General features: G+C 38.5%; 1 protein-coding gene and 1 pseudogene across 34 annotated transcripts in view; both read left to right on the plus strand.

Moving 5' to 3' along the window:
* MACF1 (microtubule actin crosslinking factor 1) overlaps window positions 1-16,848 on the plus strand; it is a 293,808-nt gene that overhangs the window by 146,644 nt on the left and 130,316 nt on the right. For all 34 annotated transcript variants that reach the window (XM_036232126.1, XM_016157363.2, XM_036232219.1 and 31 more), the window contains 16 exons: window positions 443-555; window positions 646-752; window positions 1,207-1,326; window positions 1,483-1,578; window positions 2,241-2,368; window positions 2,447-2,540; window positions 2,739-2,893; window positions 3,414-3,690; window positions 5,051-5,179; window positions 5,800-5,877; window positions 6,484-6,645; window positions 8,082-8,186; window positions 8,791-8,886; window positions 10,013-10,138; window positions 12,633-12,785; window positions 14,078-14,232. In XM_036232126.1, coding sequence (XP_036088019.1) covers window positions 443-555; window positions 646-752; window positions 1,207-1,326; window positions 1,483-1,578; window positions 2,241-2,368; window positions 2,447-2,540; window positions 2,739-2,893; window positions 3,414-3,690; window positions 5,051-5,179; window positions 5,800-5,877; window positions 6,484-6,645; window positions 8,082-8,186; window positions 8,791-8,886; window positions 10,013-10,138; window positions 12,633-12,785; window positions 14,078-14,232 — 2,094 coding nt within the window. The remainder of the gene's footprint in view (window positions 1-442; window positions 556-645; window positions 753-1,206; window positions 1,327-1,482; window positions 1,579-2,240; window positions 2,369-2,446; window positions 2,541-2,738; window positions 2,894-3,413; window positions 3,691-5,050; window positions 5,180-5,799; window positions 5,878-6,483; window positions 6,646-8,081; window positions 8,187-8,790; window positions 8,887-10,012; window positions 10,139-12,632; window positions 12,786-14,077; window positions 14,233-16,848) is intronic.
* On the plus strand, window positions 4,377-4,495 carry LOC118606550 (annotated as a pseudogene).

Consider the following 16,848-nt stretch of genomic DNA (forward strand, 5'->3'; position numbering starts at 1 on the left):
ATGCTGGAGCAGAGCCATGAGGGAGTGTTTATTTGGAGGAAATAGCAAGTGTAAAGGGCCTGAAGCTAGGGCTTGCTTGGAGTGGCTAAGAAATAGCGGGTGACTAGAGTGAGATTAGTGAGGAAGACAAGAATTTTGAATGACAAAAATCAAAATTAGTACACTCTTAGTGGTCATACATATGCCCCAGTTTTCATTCTGTACTGGGATACCTTTTCCATGAAATCCAACAAGGTTACTATTGCATTAGGTTAGAATTAGGTAGCACTGGGCTCCTGGGCTGTAATTAAAAGTAGGATTAGTACCTTTCTAAACCTCTTGCTTTCTCGCTAACTCAATGAGTGTTTTTCAGCTCTGAGTACTTTAAGAAATTTTCTTTGTGTGGACTTGGTGTGTGGTGTGTAGATGGTGGCCTTTCATGTACCTTGGTGAACTTTTACAGACCTGACCTGGTAGATATGGAGAGGGTACAAATCCAGAGTAACCGAGAGAATCTGGAACAGGCTTTCGAAGTGGCAGAAAGACTGGGGGTCACCCGGCTACTGGATGCTGAAGGTGAGAGTCGACTGAAGTTGTGTGTATGTAGCATATGTTCACTGTTCCTTTTGGCAGGTTCTAAGAAATGTCTTACCCTTTCTCTCTCAGATGTGGATGTGCCATCTCCAGATGAAAAGTCTGTAATCACTTATGTGTCTTCAATTTATGATGCCTTCCCTAAAGTTCCTGAGGGTGGAGAAGGGATCAATGCTATGGTAAAAGAACACTTTCTTAAGATATTTTCTGACTTTGATTTGTTTGGGTAGAATGTATTGATGTAAGAGAGAGAGACAGACAGACAGACACTGAGAGAGAGAGACTGAGACTGAGACTGTGTTCCAGAGCAGTTTTATGCAGAGTAACCTGAACCCACACCATGGTCTTTATATATGGTCATTGTCTTTGGTTCCTGGGAATGAGTCTAGATATTGTTAATTTTGTAGCATCCAGCCTACAGTAATCTAGGTATCAGGAAATTGAATCCCATCTCGAGAGCCCATGAAGGAGGGGCTTTGAAACTGGGACTCTGAGCATTAAACTAAGCAGCTGGGTAGGCAATTAGAGGGCAAGGATTTTCTGTGGTTTAGGATGGCTCGAGCTACTTTCTCCCTGTGGTCATTTTACATACCACTAATCGGAAAATGTGTGATATTTACCTTTTGGCAATAGGAAGTAGACTCCAAGTGGCAAGAATACCAAAGCCGAGTGGACTCCCTTATTCCCTGGATCAAGCAGCATACAATACTGATGTCAGATAAAACTTTTCCCCAGAACCCTGTTGAACTAAAGGTAAAGTCATGTACTTAAATTGTTTTTTATAAATTCTTTCTAGGGAGTAAGTCTCAGAGCTTGTTGCTGCTGGTTTCTGGGTGAGGTGGTATAAAAAATTGGGTCAGGTTGCTTGTATACATTCATTCATTCATTCACTGAATATTAATTTCGTAGGCACTTTATAACCAGTATATACACTTCAAAGAAACAGAAATTCTGGCCAAGGAGAGAGAAAAAGGAAGAATCGAGGAATTATATAAATTATTAGAGGTGAGAAAGCTTATCTTTTGCTGAGATTTGAGGTTTGCTGGTTTCCCCTGTTGTTGCTTTTGTTAGACAGAGCCCCTACATCCTCTTTCCAACCTGCATTCATAGCAGTATTCTCAGGGTGACAAATCTAGCATCACTGTCAGGCTGGTCTTGAAAACTTGTGATAAAGGGATAGTAGCAGCCATCTGTATTTTTTAAAGGAAAATCGAAAAATGGCATACATTTATTTAGAAATCTTGAGTTTTGTGGATGAGTTTTCTTGTTTCTCAGAGGGAAGCTAATTTCCCTAGAATTGGGTGGGGGGCAGCGGAAGAGAGTCCCATTCACACTGTGATTCCTAGAGAATTTGAAGCTGTAGAGATAGACATTTGACCTTTCCAGAATGGTGGTTATTGAGAGTTATGTAAAGTGTAGAAGAAATGGGTGAATTTAGAGCAGATAGTCCTTGCATTTTAGAGGTGATTATTTTGCTCTCGCCTCAAGGTGAGGTACTGATAATGTTCCGTTGTTTTCTCTTATTAGACATTGGTGGGGGCGGCCGCAGGGGAACTGCTGAGTGGCTGAGTAAAGGAGCAAGAAGTGATGTGGGAAGAATAAATTAAAACTGGGGTCTGAGGGCATGGCTGTGCATTGGACTGAAAGAGTATCTCTGGGTTTTTCAGGTGTGGATTGAATTTGGCCGAATTAAACTGCCTCAAGGTTATCACCCTAATGATGTAGAAGAAGAATGGGGAAAGCTCATCATTGAAATGCTGGAGCGAGAGAAATCACTCCGACCAGCTGTAGAGAGGTGGGTCCAGAGCCTGAAGGGGATCCGGCATAACTGACTGGGCCATAACTTGACCATGGTTTTCTGATTTTATTTAAGGCTGGAATTGCTGCTACAGATTGCAAACAAAATCCAGAATGGTGCTTTGAACTGTGAAGAAAAACTGACACTAGCTAAGAATACACTGCAGGCCGTAAGCCTCTGTTTTGTTCACTTCTTATGTCATATGTTTTCCACTTCTCACCCTGGGCTCTCATGATCAAAGTTAACCATTGAGGAATCCAGCTGTGTTAATTTCTTACTATTGGAATTGCAGTGGGCCCCTTGGCTTCCTCGGGTCCTAGTGGGTGGGGGCAATGGGAGTTCCCTACTCTAATTCTCTCTTTCTCAGGATGCTGCTCACCTGGAATCAGGACAACCAGTACAGTGCGAGTCAGATGTCATCATGTACATTCAGGAATGCGAAGGTCTTATCAGGCAACTACAGGTGGATCTCCAGATCTTACGGGATGAGAATTATTACCAGCTAGAAGAGCTGGCTTTTAGGTGAGGAACATGGGACTCAAACTGAGGGTTTGCTTACTGCTGAGATTCATGGGTCAAGAATCAGGTAGTAAATCTTGTAACTTGAACCTTAGAGGCCAGTGCCTCAGTGGGAATACTACAGGTATTTTGGCAGGAAAATTCCCATGGTGGATAACAGTTTTCTCTTCTGCAGGCCCTGGCCAGTAAGTACCTGCAGGATTTCCGAGTCATTGTGGCATCACATCCTACTTATTTCCAAGTGATCTGCAGGGGTTTGGTACCACATCTTGTTTAGAACTGGTGTTGATTTGCTTCCCTCCAGTTAACACTATAACTTGGTATTTGCCTCAAAGGCAACTCTAAATGATGAAGATATTAATAATACCATCTTGCATTCATATAACACTTTTTCTTTCACAAAACATGTTTCCGGATATGATCTCATTTTTATTTTTACCTTATCCTTATCAAATGGATAGGGAAGATTTTATTTTAAAAAGTATGTTGTAAATTTATATCTCTTCTTTCTCTTCCATTTCAGGGTCATGCGTCTGCAGGATGAGCTGGTCACCTTGCGTCTAGAGTGCACAAACTTGTATCGGAAGGGCCATTTCACTTCACTTGAATTGGTTCCACCCTCTACTTTAACCACTACTCATCTGAAGGCGGAACCCTTGACCAAGGGAACTCACTCTTCTTCTACCTCCTGGTTCCGAAAGCCCATGACTCGGGCTGAACTTGTGTCTATCTCGTCCTCTGAAGATGAAGGCAATCTCCGATTTGTGTATGAACTACTGTCTTGGGTAGAAGAAATGCAGGTGGGTGTATGTTCCAAATGCTTATATGGCATGCTAAGATTTACTGGGTCCAGCAGCTTGGTCTAAGGGGACCAAGTTGCTCCACGCTGCTTGTATAGACTCCCTCATTTATCGATGCTGTCTGTGACCCAGACATCTTTCTTCTTAAATTTTAAATGGGTAGGATTAGTTCAAATTTTCAAAATCTCACACCAAATAGTTTAGGCTTTTCTAATTTGAAGCCCTTTGATACTCGGTACCCTTCAGCTAACTGTGCTCTAAATGGGAGCTTGTGGGAGAAGTTGCAGAGTCTATAAATCTTAGTTATCTTTTCTGAAATTTCCTCATTGGCAGAGAAGCTTATTCTTCATTTTTTGTTTTGGCCTTAGCTCTTACATTTAAGTAAGGCTGCTGTGTTTCACAATACAGCACTATTTTTTAAAATTTATTTTTCAATTACAGTTGATATACAGTATATTAACTTCAGGTATACAGCATAGTGATCAGACATTTACATAACATATGAAATAATCGCTCCAATAAGCCTAGTACCCATCTGATACCATACATAGTTATTATAATATTATTGACTGTTTTCCCTGTGCTGTACTTTATATCCCTAAGGGGAACTATTTACATGTATTCTAGTTCAAGTTCAATATTGTCCTACTTTTCTAACCCTTTTGTTTTGTTTGAAATTCTTCCCTCTCTATGGCCATGCTACCCTGAACAAGCCCGATCCCATATGATCTCAGAAGCTAAGCAGGGTCGGGCCTGGTTAGTACTTGAATGGGAGCCCACCTAGGAAGACCAGGTGCTGTAGGCATAAAAAATAAAAAAGAGATTGTAAGCTGACAAGGTCCTTGCAATCTGTGAGGTCAACCAAGGGCTGCCTTGCCTTAAAAAAAAAAAAAATGCAAAAAAGAAAAATTCTTCCCATCTCCTGATAATGGATTCCCCATGTAGCAATAAATAAAACATTCAAAGACAAGCTAATGTTTTAAAATTTGTTGGCCAGCAGTCGATGCCATGAATGAAGCTTTATATTTTCAGATATTTCTTATATTCATTCCGATTGTGAGATGAAGAGACTCTATAAAGGGAAATGGAAACACCTTTCTGGTTGGTAAATTTAGGGATGTATTCCCATAATGTAGCAGCGAAAGGCTGCCTTCGTTGCTGTAGCTGATGGGATTTAGTCCCCAGCTTCTTGGGGTGATTATGGCATATTTTCAAGTAAGAGGCCGTGACAGAGATGGTTAAGATGTCCTTTTGCCCAGTCCTCTACCCCAAGTCCCCTTGTCTAAACATTGATTCTGATAATTTTCTTCTTTTGCCAACTTAGCAGTAAATTATTATTTTCATATTTGTTCTTTTTCAGATGAAACTGGAGCGAGCAGAGTGGGGCAATGACCTGCCTAGTGTGGAGTTGCAGCTGGAAACGCAGCAGCACATTCACACCAGTGTCGAAGAACTGGGCTTAAGTGTCAAAGAGGCCAGGTTGTATGAGGTATGTGGCAGTCAGAATCCATTATGGAAAGTGGGGTGGGGCGGGTAACCAGAACAGTATGCACTGGAAAGTAATACTGAAAGCTAAGGTCAAAATTATTAAGTAGTGGATGCAGTTTTCAAACTCAGGCCCTCTGCTCCAAAAGTTGATGCTCTTTCCACTTCTTCCGTCTTCAGTAGAGAGCTGGTAGAGAGAAACTATACAGTCTCTCTTCTCCCTCACTCATTCTACCTTCTCATTTTTTATTTCAGCTTTCCTCTTCAAAATAGCAATTGAGTGGTTTGGGAATCATCAGGCATAGGTTTTGCTTAGTAACCTTCCAGAATTACTAGAAGCACAAGATAGTGAGGTTTGTTGGTTGTATTCATCCTGAACTATTCCGCACTTTGTGCTGCTCTCAGCTATAAAATAGACAAGAGATTTTTTGCCTATTTTGTTTTGTTTTGTTTTTTAGAGTAACCAATCTTTACCCATGTGCAGACATAGCATTTACATAGTTGAAACCATACCATAGTATAGTTTACTTATTCTTTTTTTTTTTTTTTAGTATCTACAGCACCTGGTATTCCTAGTACTTACTCTTTTTTTAATGTATTCTTATTTCATTCCTTTCTTATCAGGGAAAAATGTCCCAAAATTTTCATACTAGTTATGTTGAAACTCTTGGAAAGCTGGAGACACAGTATTGTAAGTTGAAGGTAAGTTTCACTAACTCTCTTACAGTTTGTTCATGAAGAATCTGGTTTTGTCCAAACAATTCTTTTCCCTACTTCAGAAAGTTCTTGATTTGGCCCTGTTTTGTTTTCCTATTTATTAGATTATATCATTTACTATGCAGTTGTTCAGATGTATTATAACATTTTCTTAATGGATCAGAAACCACTGCCTCAGAAAACTGTAGGTAAATAGAGCTTATCCCAGCTGTCATGCTTCACCAGAGCAGTGGCTATATGTGCTTCGAGACACCAAAACTAAAAGTCTGAGATCGATAAGGAGGGGACTTCTATCTGTTGTTCTTCATTCCTGTCTTTCCAGATTGTCCAGAGTAGGACTGACCCAAGATCATTCTTTCTCCAGAGAGCCCCACAAGTCCTGGTGGGTTCTGACTTCTAGTTAGGACTGACAGAGGCTCTGGGAGTCTTATACCAAACTTGTACTAAATTTAAGTCCATGAAGAATCACCCAGAGATTAAAAAGCAAAGCTAAATTTATTTCCTGAGTTATTCTTTACTTTGATGTTAAATGTACTATCTGCTATTGATGAGAGGCTGGTAGTCTAACCTTTTAATCCTTGCTTTGTCTAGGAAACTTCTAGCTTCCGAATGAGGCACCTTCAGAGCCTGCATAAATTTGTCTCCAGAGCTACAGCTGAGTTGATTTGGTTGAATGAGAAGGAGGAGGAAGAACTAGCATATGATTGGAGTGACAACAATCCTAATATCTCAGCCAAGAGAAATTACTTCTCTGTGAGTCTAGCACAACAGGCCTGTCATATTTATGTAATAGCCAACAGAAGGAGACAGAAGAGCTAGTCTGCTGAGAGCTTAGGTTTCTGTATTTGCATTCTGCTGGATAGAAATAGAGACCCTACTTAATGCATCTGTACATGTGAGAAGTGTACATGAAAAGAGGGAAATCAAGCCCTAGAATTTATTTAGAATGCATTTAGAAAGGCAGCGTCTTGGGTGGATAGAGCAGCAGCCTGCAAGTTGAGTTATGTCAGAAGCAATATAGTTTCGTGGTTAAGATCACAGGCTTTGGAGCAAGACAGACTTAACTTCAAATTCTTATTCTTCCATTTGCTAGCTCTGTGACCTTGGGCAAGTCATTTAATCTCCTTTGATGTCTGTAAAATAGGATAATAGTACTACTTCAAAGAGTTATGTAAAAGATTGAGTAAGATTTAATAAGCTAAAATAGCAAAGGACTTGGTATAAGGCTTAGTATTTTTTAACTGAGGTGTACTCTTCTCACAAATGCTGAATTCTCTTAAATTCATTTAATAATCTTTTGATTTCAATCTCTTCATTTGTAAATGGGAAGGAAAATTCAACATTAGACTATAGGACAATGCTTTGTATTCTTTTCAGTGAAAGATGTATACAAGTAAGGGCAGTTAGTATTGCTCCTTTTAGTATTTCTACATCTCAGGATTTTTAAACATTTTGTAAACTTTATGCAAAAGGAAACTTTTTTTACTAACACATACTTTAGATACTTTAATTCAATTAGAGTTTAATTTTTAAAAAGGAAAAATAGGCTTCTCCTTATTAGAGAGTGGCATATGATCCTTCTGAAGAAAAGAAGAAAAACTAGGTCCAGTAATACAATAACCAGTCTGTATGAGAACAGAAATTAGGCTGTGGTAGTGATATAAAGAATCTGCTTGGAAAGCATCAAGGAGAAGGGGTCAGATATGATAGTAAGGATCAATACCCAGCTTCACAGAAGAGCTGGCATCTAAATTGGGTCCATAATGTTAATAGAATTTAGAGCCAGAGGAGGGCACTGCAGGCTAAGGGAATAGTCTGAGCAAAGCCAGCCAGTCAGTAATACAGATCCACTGGTGTATCAGGTGCTCTGTTAGCTGGGTGCTGACATGAACTAGCCACACTAGCCAGGTTATCTTCTTTTTCTGTTTCCAATGCTCGTCCTGTGTTCTCCCACTTTCTCAGGTCTGGCATGGGTCCCATATCCTTTGTGAATCATTCTCCAATAATTCCAGCATTTTTGCTCTTCTCTGAAATCTTCTGGCATGTACTGTATACATCTCATTTTGGCACTAATCCAGTAGCCAAAAAGCTGTAGGCTTCTTTAAAGTAGGGCAGAGAATACAGTCTTTTCTTTATTGCTACTCTTCTCTTAATAGCACTGATTACATAAAATTGAATTCAATTTTCAGGAGTTGATATTGGAACTAGAGGAGAAACAGGATGTGTTTCGGTCTCTACAAGATACAGCAGAGCTGCTCTCGCTTGAGAACCATCCAGCCAAGCAGACTGTGGAGGTATGTGACTTGAGAATATGTGAGGGTCAAGTGCTCAGAGGTGGATGTTGTGAAAGTATTCAGATCAGAGGCTTTGTTCTGCCAGAAGAGCTAGAGGAAGTGTCAAGATCACTTGTCTTGGGTCTTCTCCCTTTTCTTCCCAGCCACCAAAAGACCACAAACAGTTTGATGGTCTAAGGAGAATACTACAAGAAACAAGAATAGATATTGACTTCTAACTTCATGGGAAAAGTGACTGAGATCATAATTTTTCAAATAACTATCTAGACAGATTCTGCCTCTTGGTGTGGCTCCTTTGCATGGAGAAGAGAGAGAGTGGAGTAATCCAGGAGGGATTTATTCATGCCTGGGTTTTGATGGCCAGATCATTTGGTTGCAACCACATGTGGAAAAGGCCTTTTCTATGTAACTCTTTCTAACAAATCCATGTTGGCTAAAAGCAAACCTCTTATGGGAAGCATTGATCAGCTGCTAGTCAAGTATTTCTACTATCTTCTGTTGGCCTCTCCATCATTAGCAGAGTTGTACTTAAAAGAGAGCATTGCACATATACATTGGATCTGTTAAACTCATGCTCTTCCGTCTGTGTGCTTGATTGTTGCAGGCTTATAGTGCTGCTGTCCAGTCCCAGTTGCAGTGGATGAAACAGCTGTGCTTATGTGTTGAGCAGCATGTGAAAGACAATACTGCTTACTTTCAGGTATGTGGACTTTGTGTTGGTGTCTGTGTGCATGTCTGTGTACGCATATGTGTGCATCAGAGAGGATGAGGAGAATATTTGTTTTTATTCTGGCAAGAGATTGTGTGTGTGTGTGTGTGTGTGTGTGTGTGTGTGTGTGTGTGTGTACATGCATATACATGGGAAAGGAGAGGTTAAAAACTCGTTTACATTAGTTAGCTCCTATTGTATAAATCATCACCCCAAAATTTAGTTCCTTAATACGATAATCATTTAGTTAGCTCATGAGTCTGTGGGTTGACAATTTGGGCTGGGCTCATCCGAGTGGTTTTTTTCATCTTGCCTGGCTTAAGCATGGCTGCAGGCAGCTGAGAGGCAGGCTGGGGCTAGTTAGTCATGTTTGACAGTTGGCTGGGGTATGTAGGGTACAAGTCTATATATAAGTATGTAGCATCCAGTAGACTATCCTAGGCTTCTTCATAGAGTGCCTGTGTTCCATAGCAACAAGAGAAAGTAAGCCCCAATGTACTTGTTTCTGCATTGTCACGTTTATCAATGTGTCAATGGCCAAAAGAAGTCATGTGGCCATGCCCAGCTTCAAGGGGAAGAGAAATAAACTCCATTTCTTGATAAGAAGAGCTGTAAAATAGGACCATTTTTTTCCTACAATCTATCACAGCATGAAGATTACACTACTTATTTTCAGGTGAGGGTGAGAGGAAGAAATAAGCTATTATCACTATTTGGTTTTGTCCTAAATTAAATAACCCTATCAGTGTAATCCTATCAATGAATTGAAACAGTTAATCACTCAACCATTAGACTTTTGTAAAACACATCTCACAGCCAAGTGCTGTCAGTAGCCAGTAGTCAAGAGGAACCAGCAGCGATTTCTGAGGGGCTGAAACAGACTGACTTTCCCACAGAGTTCAGTAGCCTTTGTGCTCATTACCACTAACATTTCCCAGTCATGGCATTATAAAACCTCCAGTTTATACTTCTGTGGTCTTTGTAATGAACCATCACTAACCCAGGAGAGAGTGATCAGCTTTGCTCAGCTCTGCACAGTAAGATTGTTCTTGCTCAGTTAAGATCTTGGTGTTGTGACATATTGAGCACAAGGCACCCCTCCCTTCCATCTCCACAGTTCTTCAGTGATGCACGAGACCTGGAGTCATTCTTGAGGAACCTCCAAGACTCCATCAAACGAAAATATTCCTGTGACCATAACACCAGCTTATCCCGCCTTGAGGACTTGCTTCAGGACTCCATGGTGGGTGTCGTATCAGTGGGATGATTACAGAAACACACTCTGAGAAACAGAGTAAATACTGTCAGCGGCTGCTGTTTATATCCTTGAAAGCTCCAGGGCAGTGGGTTGTTGTTATCATGTTTGGGTCACATGCAGATAGAATTTAATCTATTTGTTCTTTTTCCTTTTTTCCTTTCTTTCTTTAGAGAAGTTGCTAATAAGATTTTTGGGGGTATGTTATTGAAATAAAGGCCTCTTCATCTCCCCCTCGTGTTCCTCATGCTTCTTTTGCATTGTTCTTATCTATTTTAATTCAATAGTGGGAGCCAAAGATGAAGTGTAGAGCATGAAAAATAGGGTTAAAAGGGATTAACTGACATCAAATTCTTTTTCACTCTCACATGCAAAGAGAATTAAAATAAAACAAAAAAACTCCAATGAACTAGACCTTACCCAAATTTTTCCTCCTTGGCAGTTTTCTTTTGGTAATGTGAAGTACTAGAAAATTTATTTTAATTGAGGACAACATTAAAATCTTATTTAGATGTAATGCAATAGTATCCAGTTTATTTATGTAGCAATATTTACTTTTTAAAAATAGTATCATCCACTATTTAATCCAAATCAATTTTATATTTTTTTTTCTCCAATGAATTATTCCTTCAAGAGTGCTGGTAATGAAATCAGCAACGGGCCTACTTACATTATTGAATGTCTATTATATAGAGTTGCCAAGACAGGGCTCAAGGTGCATCTCAAATTGAGATAGAAATATGTATGTAATAGAGAATTATATTTCCTGAGGAATTATATTTTACGAGAAGCTAGAGGATTCTCACATTTCGATAAAATATTATAAATAAGAGAAACAGAATAATTCAAAACAGTGTTGTTTCTTCATGGGTGGAAATTTGGGCATTTGTGAACGTTAGTTTTCTTGTTTGTTTGTTTGTTTCTTATACTTTCAAGTATTGTAAACCTATGAATGGGTTTGCATTCAGTATTTCACCTGGGCAAATAACCTGTTAATTTAATTAATTTGGAATGAAGGGTAAAAACCTGACTTTTCAGATGTTGTCTCTAGAATGTCTCTCTCTTGGAGGTACTTCAAATATGAAGGAGGAATATAATAATCCTTGGCTATTATCTCCTCCCTCCCACAGAATACCTTCCTGTCATAGGGTAACTTCTCTGCAATTGTCATATCTTCTCTTCTCGAGGGTTGCTGCTCTGTTCCCTCCTCTCCAGGTCAGGGGCATCAGGTTGGCGGCGTCACCGGGGCATGGAGTCACCTGGGTCTGCTCCTCAGCTTGTCCTCAGCTTGTCCGTCAGGTTCGGGAGCATCTGTCCTGGCTTCTGGTTCTTTCAGAACTTTTACCACGCTGAGCACTTGGTCTCTGGAATTTGAGATGTTTGGCTGTGGGGTAGACAGAAATTGACATCTTTATTGCAAGGACAATGACATGGGTAGATCAGCTCTCAAGTATGGAACAATGTGGCTGTCTCCCTGATATATTCCATTCCTCTTTCTTAACTAATAAGTTAAAGTTGTATTTCTTCCAATCATGCTCCCGGGGACAGGCACAGGTAGTTTATTTAAGCATTTCTTTTTCTTTACTTATATATTCTTAATTCTTTAATGGCATTTCTTAACATTATTAACTCTTTACTCTCATTACATCTACTTCCATCCTAAGAAAGCCCTCTTCTGGGGAGTTTTTATACCTCAAAATGGGCTTGGAACATCCTGGTTAATCTTTCACTCTAATGGAATTGGTAGTAGATTGCTACCAATTTTTTTGACAAGAAGTTCATTAGTTTTTAGGATAATTGGGTTTGCAGAGACTTGAGAGTCTCAATTTTGCATGGCATTGCTTTTCAAAACAATCAAATTTACATGACTATGGCATAGTAAGATACTAAAAAGTAAACCCTAAATCATTTGTCATGCCTTCACCAACAGTATTGGTTTGTAGAAGGTTGATTGAAGAAATAAGATCTTTCTGTAGAAACTTTGACTCAATTGAAGACAGTAAAACATTTGTGGTAGAGCCTGGGAGATATAATTAAAAAAAAACAAAACTTTAAAGCAAAAGGCAAGAACCGGCTTCTACCAGTGAGAAATTGAATAATAGTAAAACAATAACAGCATCGTTATTGTTTTTAACGTACATGTTCTCTGAATCTGATTTGGGGAAATCCTTTGTTAGCTTTATAGCTGTATTTAACAGCTAAAATTTCTTTGTTTTATTTACTTATTTATTTTGCATGCGGCTTTATGGTTCATTGAAAGGGCACAGGGAGAAAGCTGCAAATTTTGAGCCCAAAAGTACTTGGTAGAAGACGAGAAATATTCTCTCTCTTTTTTTATCCTTGTGATTCTAAGGTGGCTCCATCAAGGATCCCTATGAGAAATGGCATTCTCTGAGGGAGTGGAGCATTCAGTTTTCTTTGTTGACTTAGTCACCCTGAGTAACATCATTAATGTCCTTTGGATTTTCTTCTCATTTTGTAGGATGAGAAGGAGCAGCTTATACAGTCTAAGAGTTCCGTTGCCAGTCTTGTTGGAAGATCAAAAACCATTGTTCAACTAAAGCCACGCAGTCCCGACCACATGCTAAAGAGCACCATTTCTGTGAAGGCCATCTGTGACTATCGGCAGATCGAGGTAAGGAGGCAGAAGGGGTACCTCTGGCTCTGGGTGAAAGGAAGGGAGAATAGGAAGCCTTAAGTTATGCTTATGATAATAAGGAAAAATCGAATGATAGAGTTTTTAAAAATTAGAACTTAATAAATGCTCAAATCTTTATCATTAAAAAAAAAAAAAAATGCTTCCTCTCTACAATCTTGATTTGCTCCCTGCCTCTGTGATTGGCATTGCCCTCTACCCAGTTACCTACATAGTGACAGAAATGGTACCTTGTAGCATCTAAGAGAGATATCCTTGACTCCTCCCTCTTAACCCCATAGCTAGTAAGATTACCAAGTCAACACTAATTTGTAAATAAAAATCTCTTAGATATATTTCTTTCCGTCGTGCTGCTGCTGCCCTAAGTTACACCATAATTTCTTTCATTTGGATCATTTCATCAGCCTCCGCATTCAATGCATTCTTTATCTTACCACCAGCACAATCTTTTACAAAAAATGTCACTCCCCTGCTAAAGTCCTACAGTAATTCCCCATTTCTGTTTAGAAAGTCTAAATTCCTTAATGTGGCTTCAAGGACAGAGTAATTTTTTTTTTACCTCTCTAACCAAGATTCACATCCCTTCCTTGTATTCATTCCCTGGTAAATTCATTTGTCACACAATATTGTAACTATATACCCCACCAGAATTTGTGGAATATAAACAATGTTTGTCAGCTTGCCATTTTACCATTTTTGTCTCTGGTGGCCTAGCATATTTTCAGATATGCAGTGGGCTCAAATATTTGTTACATAAAAGAATGAACTTTTCTACACTTTTCTGTCTCAGTATTTCTGTCTGTAAAATAAGGATAATGCCATTGGTTTCTTGTTTCCCAGGAGAGAATTATTGATTCCAAATGCTTAAACATTTTCAGGGATTCAGGTGGGATGACAGGAAGGGAAGAGGAGGAAGTATCACAGAAGCAAAGTTGTATTGATGGCCCTTTAATTTTTACCCTAATGGTTATGGATGCAGAGATGGCTCTTGGAGATCTTACAGTCTCTTTCTACCCTTCATATACTGAGTTACTTGACATGTAACAGGCATTTAATAAACATTTGCTTCCTTGATTTATTTGATGTACACAGCCTTTCCTGTGTTATGTATTTTTATGCATTATCTTTTTGTCAGAATCAAGAACTCTTAGTGGTGACAGATTTCCAAAATGATTTTTTCTTAAAGATTTCATAGCCTTGGGATCAGGCGCCAGGTAATAATGGGTTGTTGATTTATTCATTAGCAATAACTTATAAATTTGTCTCTTCAGATCACTATTTGCAAGAATGATGAATGTGTGTTAGAAGATAATTCACAGAGGACCAAGTGGAAAGTAATCAGCCCCACAGGGAATGAGGCAATGGTGCCATCGGTCTGCTTCCTCATCCCTCCACCCAATAAGGATGCCATTGATATGGCCAGCAGGTAACTTTGCTCAGCTTCTACTCTGTCCTGCCACCTCTGCTATTTGCCTTGGGTCCACTGATGGAGGGGTGAATCTCCACTTGTGATCTCCTCGAACAGAGCAATCAAGTGTTAAAGCTTCATTAGGGAAAAACCTCCTAATATTAAGGATATCAGGTCTTGCACTACCAACTACATAGTAGATTTTCAGTTAATGCTGATATTCAATTGAAATATATTCTGTGATAATTCTTTTAAAAAGAATTCTTGGTTATAAAACCGTTTACTCTTGGAAGATTAATTTTTACAGTGATAGCAATTTTCTTTAATTTGTATTTTATTAAAGTAATATATTTTCTACTTTATTTTTATTTATATTTTTAAAAGTTGAATTATACCACAAAGTTTATAATAAAAACTAGCAATCACCTTCCCACCCCAGAGTTTTGCTTCCCAGATTAAATGAGCAGATTTTTCTGGTTTTAACTCCAAATTTTTAAATAATGTGATTTTTCCAACTCTAGTTTCCTACTCTAGGAAATTAACATTTAGCTTGCTGCACCCACACCTGCATACACTTTTCCTTTTCTCATCTTCCAAATGTAGTTACGTCACAATTTTTGTTTAAATTGATTCTTTTTGTGCTGCTATTATTATATTAAACTCTTTATAGCTAAGACCCACCCATTGTGCCTTACTTCTCTAAACTCGTCCTCTGCAGTCTCCTTGCTTGTGCTCAGTTCTAGTCGCTTATCTTTTTCCTGTTTCTCAAACACCACACAAATATTCTTTCCTCAGGTCTCTGTGCTGCTTCTGTTTACTTCAGATATTTGCGTGATTCACTCTCTTACTTCATTCAATTCATGTTATTGCCCTCATGCAGCCTCCCTCCCACCCACCCACTTACTGCCTGTCACTCAGTCTCCTTTACTTATCTTTTTTTCTTCAGAACACTTAATACTGCCTAACGATTATGTATTTGTTTATTGCCTTTCCCCTCCTGTTAGAAGTTCCAAAAGAACAGATTTTTGTCTGCTTTGTTTACCTCTATAGCCTCAGCACCTAGAACCATTCCTGGCACACAGTAGGTGCTCAGTTAGGTGGTTATTGAAGAAAAGAATGAATGGGTGGGTGAACAAATAAATCATTTCATTTATTTTGTTGTGTAACTTTTTGTTTCCTTGGAAATGATAATCCTTTTGTTTTTGAGTTTGCTTAGTTATCTATTTGCATATTATGAACTTATTCCCTAATTCTCCTACTTTACTGTAAAAGGCTTCTCAATATCACCAAACACCACAGATAATTTTCATTTTCTCCTGGGAACTTTTCTTCTGGATCATTCTAGCTTCCTTTTCCAGCCTGGGCCTGCTGTGTAGACCTGCTTCAGTACTGCCTTCCTGGCATTTCACTTCATCTTCATCCTGAAGATTTTCTTTACCTTTCTTCTGTGCTGGACCCTCTGATTCCCAGAAACCAAGCCCTATTTATTGGTTTATTCCTTGGTTTGAAGAGAGTACAGCCAGTAGCTTACTGAAAAAAGGGTGCATGAGACGTAAATTTTTTTGAGACCTCTCATATCTAAAAACGTCCTTCTTTTCCCTTCATAATGAATTGGTCATTTACAGAATTCTTTTGGAAATTATTTTCACTCTAAATCTTGAGGGGAGATTCTAGTTTCCAGTGTTTGCTGTTGAGAAGTACAGTACCATTCTCATTGTTTATCTTTCCTTTTTTAAATACTTTATACGCCTGTCAGATTCATCCTTTGTAGTGAGCAATTCTATGGTCCTGACAAATGCATTGAATTGTGTATCCCCCACTACAGACATGATACACAACAGTTTGAAGGAAATGATACAGAACCTTTTGAATGAAATCTTTATCTCTAAAGCTTTTAAAATTCTTCCATTTGTCTTTAATCTGTGGAGGGAATGCTCTGTGTTCAGGGTAGTCTTCATGCTAAGCCTGAACTCAAGGTGGAAACCCATATCTTTCAGATCTGGGGAAATTTTTCTTGGATTATCTAATTATTTTCCTTCTCTGTGTTTCTTCTGTTCTTGCTTTCAAGAACTCTAATTTGTCAGATGTTAGACCTCCTTAATAGATTCTCTAATTTTCTTTGTTTTATTTTTCTTTGTATTTTTATTCTTCTTTGAGAGTTCTTGACTTTTATTTCAACTTTGCTGATATTTTAGTGGAAGTTTTGGAAAAAGGGAAGATAAACTAATGTCTTTTATTTAACTGACAATCCTGGCTTTATTTTTCCATCCTATTCTTAATATCAACATTTCTCAACTTGAAGAAATTCAAATTATGTTGGTATTTGTTGAATATATCTGTGTATCTCTGTGTTTGTAAGTCTTCCAGAAGTCGAAATTGAATTAGGCATGAATGCTTAAAAAAATTCTTCTCACGGTCTTCATACTGCAGTTTCCTTTTTATGTGTCAGATTAGCTTCTTAAATTGCTATGAATTTCCAAATATTTTAGCAGTTTTGTAAATATATAGAATATAGCAAATCACTTTTTAAGGGTTGATAGTATTATTTTCAGCAATTCTAAATGTAGTTATTTTACCGTGACTTTTCTCTATTATTGTTTTCCCTGGGTATTTCTTTTCTGACTTCTCGTAATT

This window comes from Rousettus aegyptiacus, unplaced genomic scaffold, assembly GCF_014176215.1.
Source record: "Rousettus aegyptiacus isolate mRouAeg1 unplaced genomic scaffold, mRouAeg1.p scaffold_m13_p_1, whole genome shotgun sequence".
NCBI classification, from domain to species: Eukaryota; Metazoa; Chordata; class Mammalia; order Chiroptera; family Pteropodidae; genus Rousettus; species Rousettus aegyptiacus.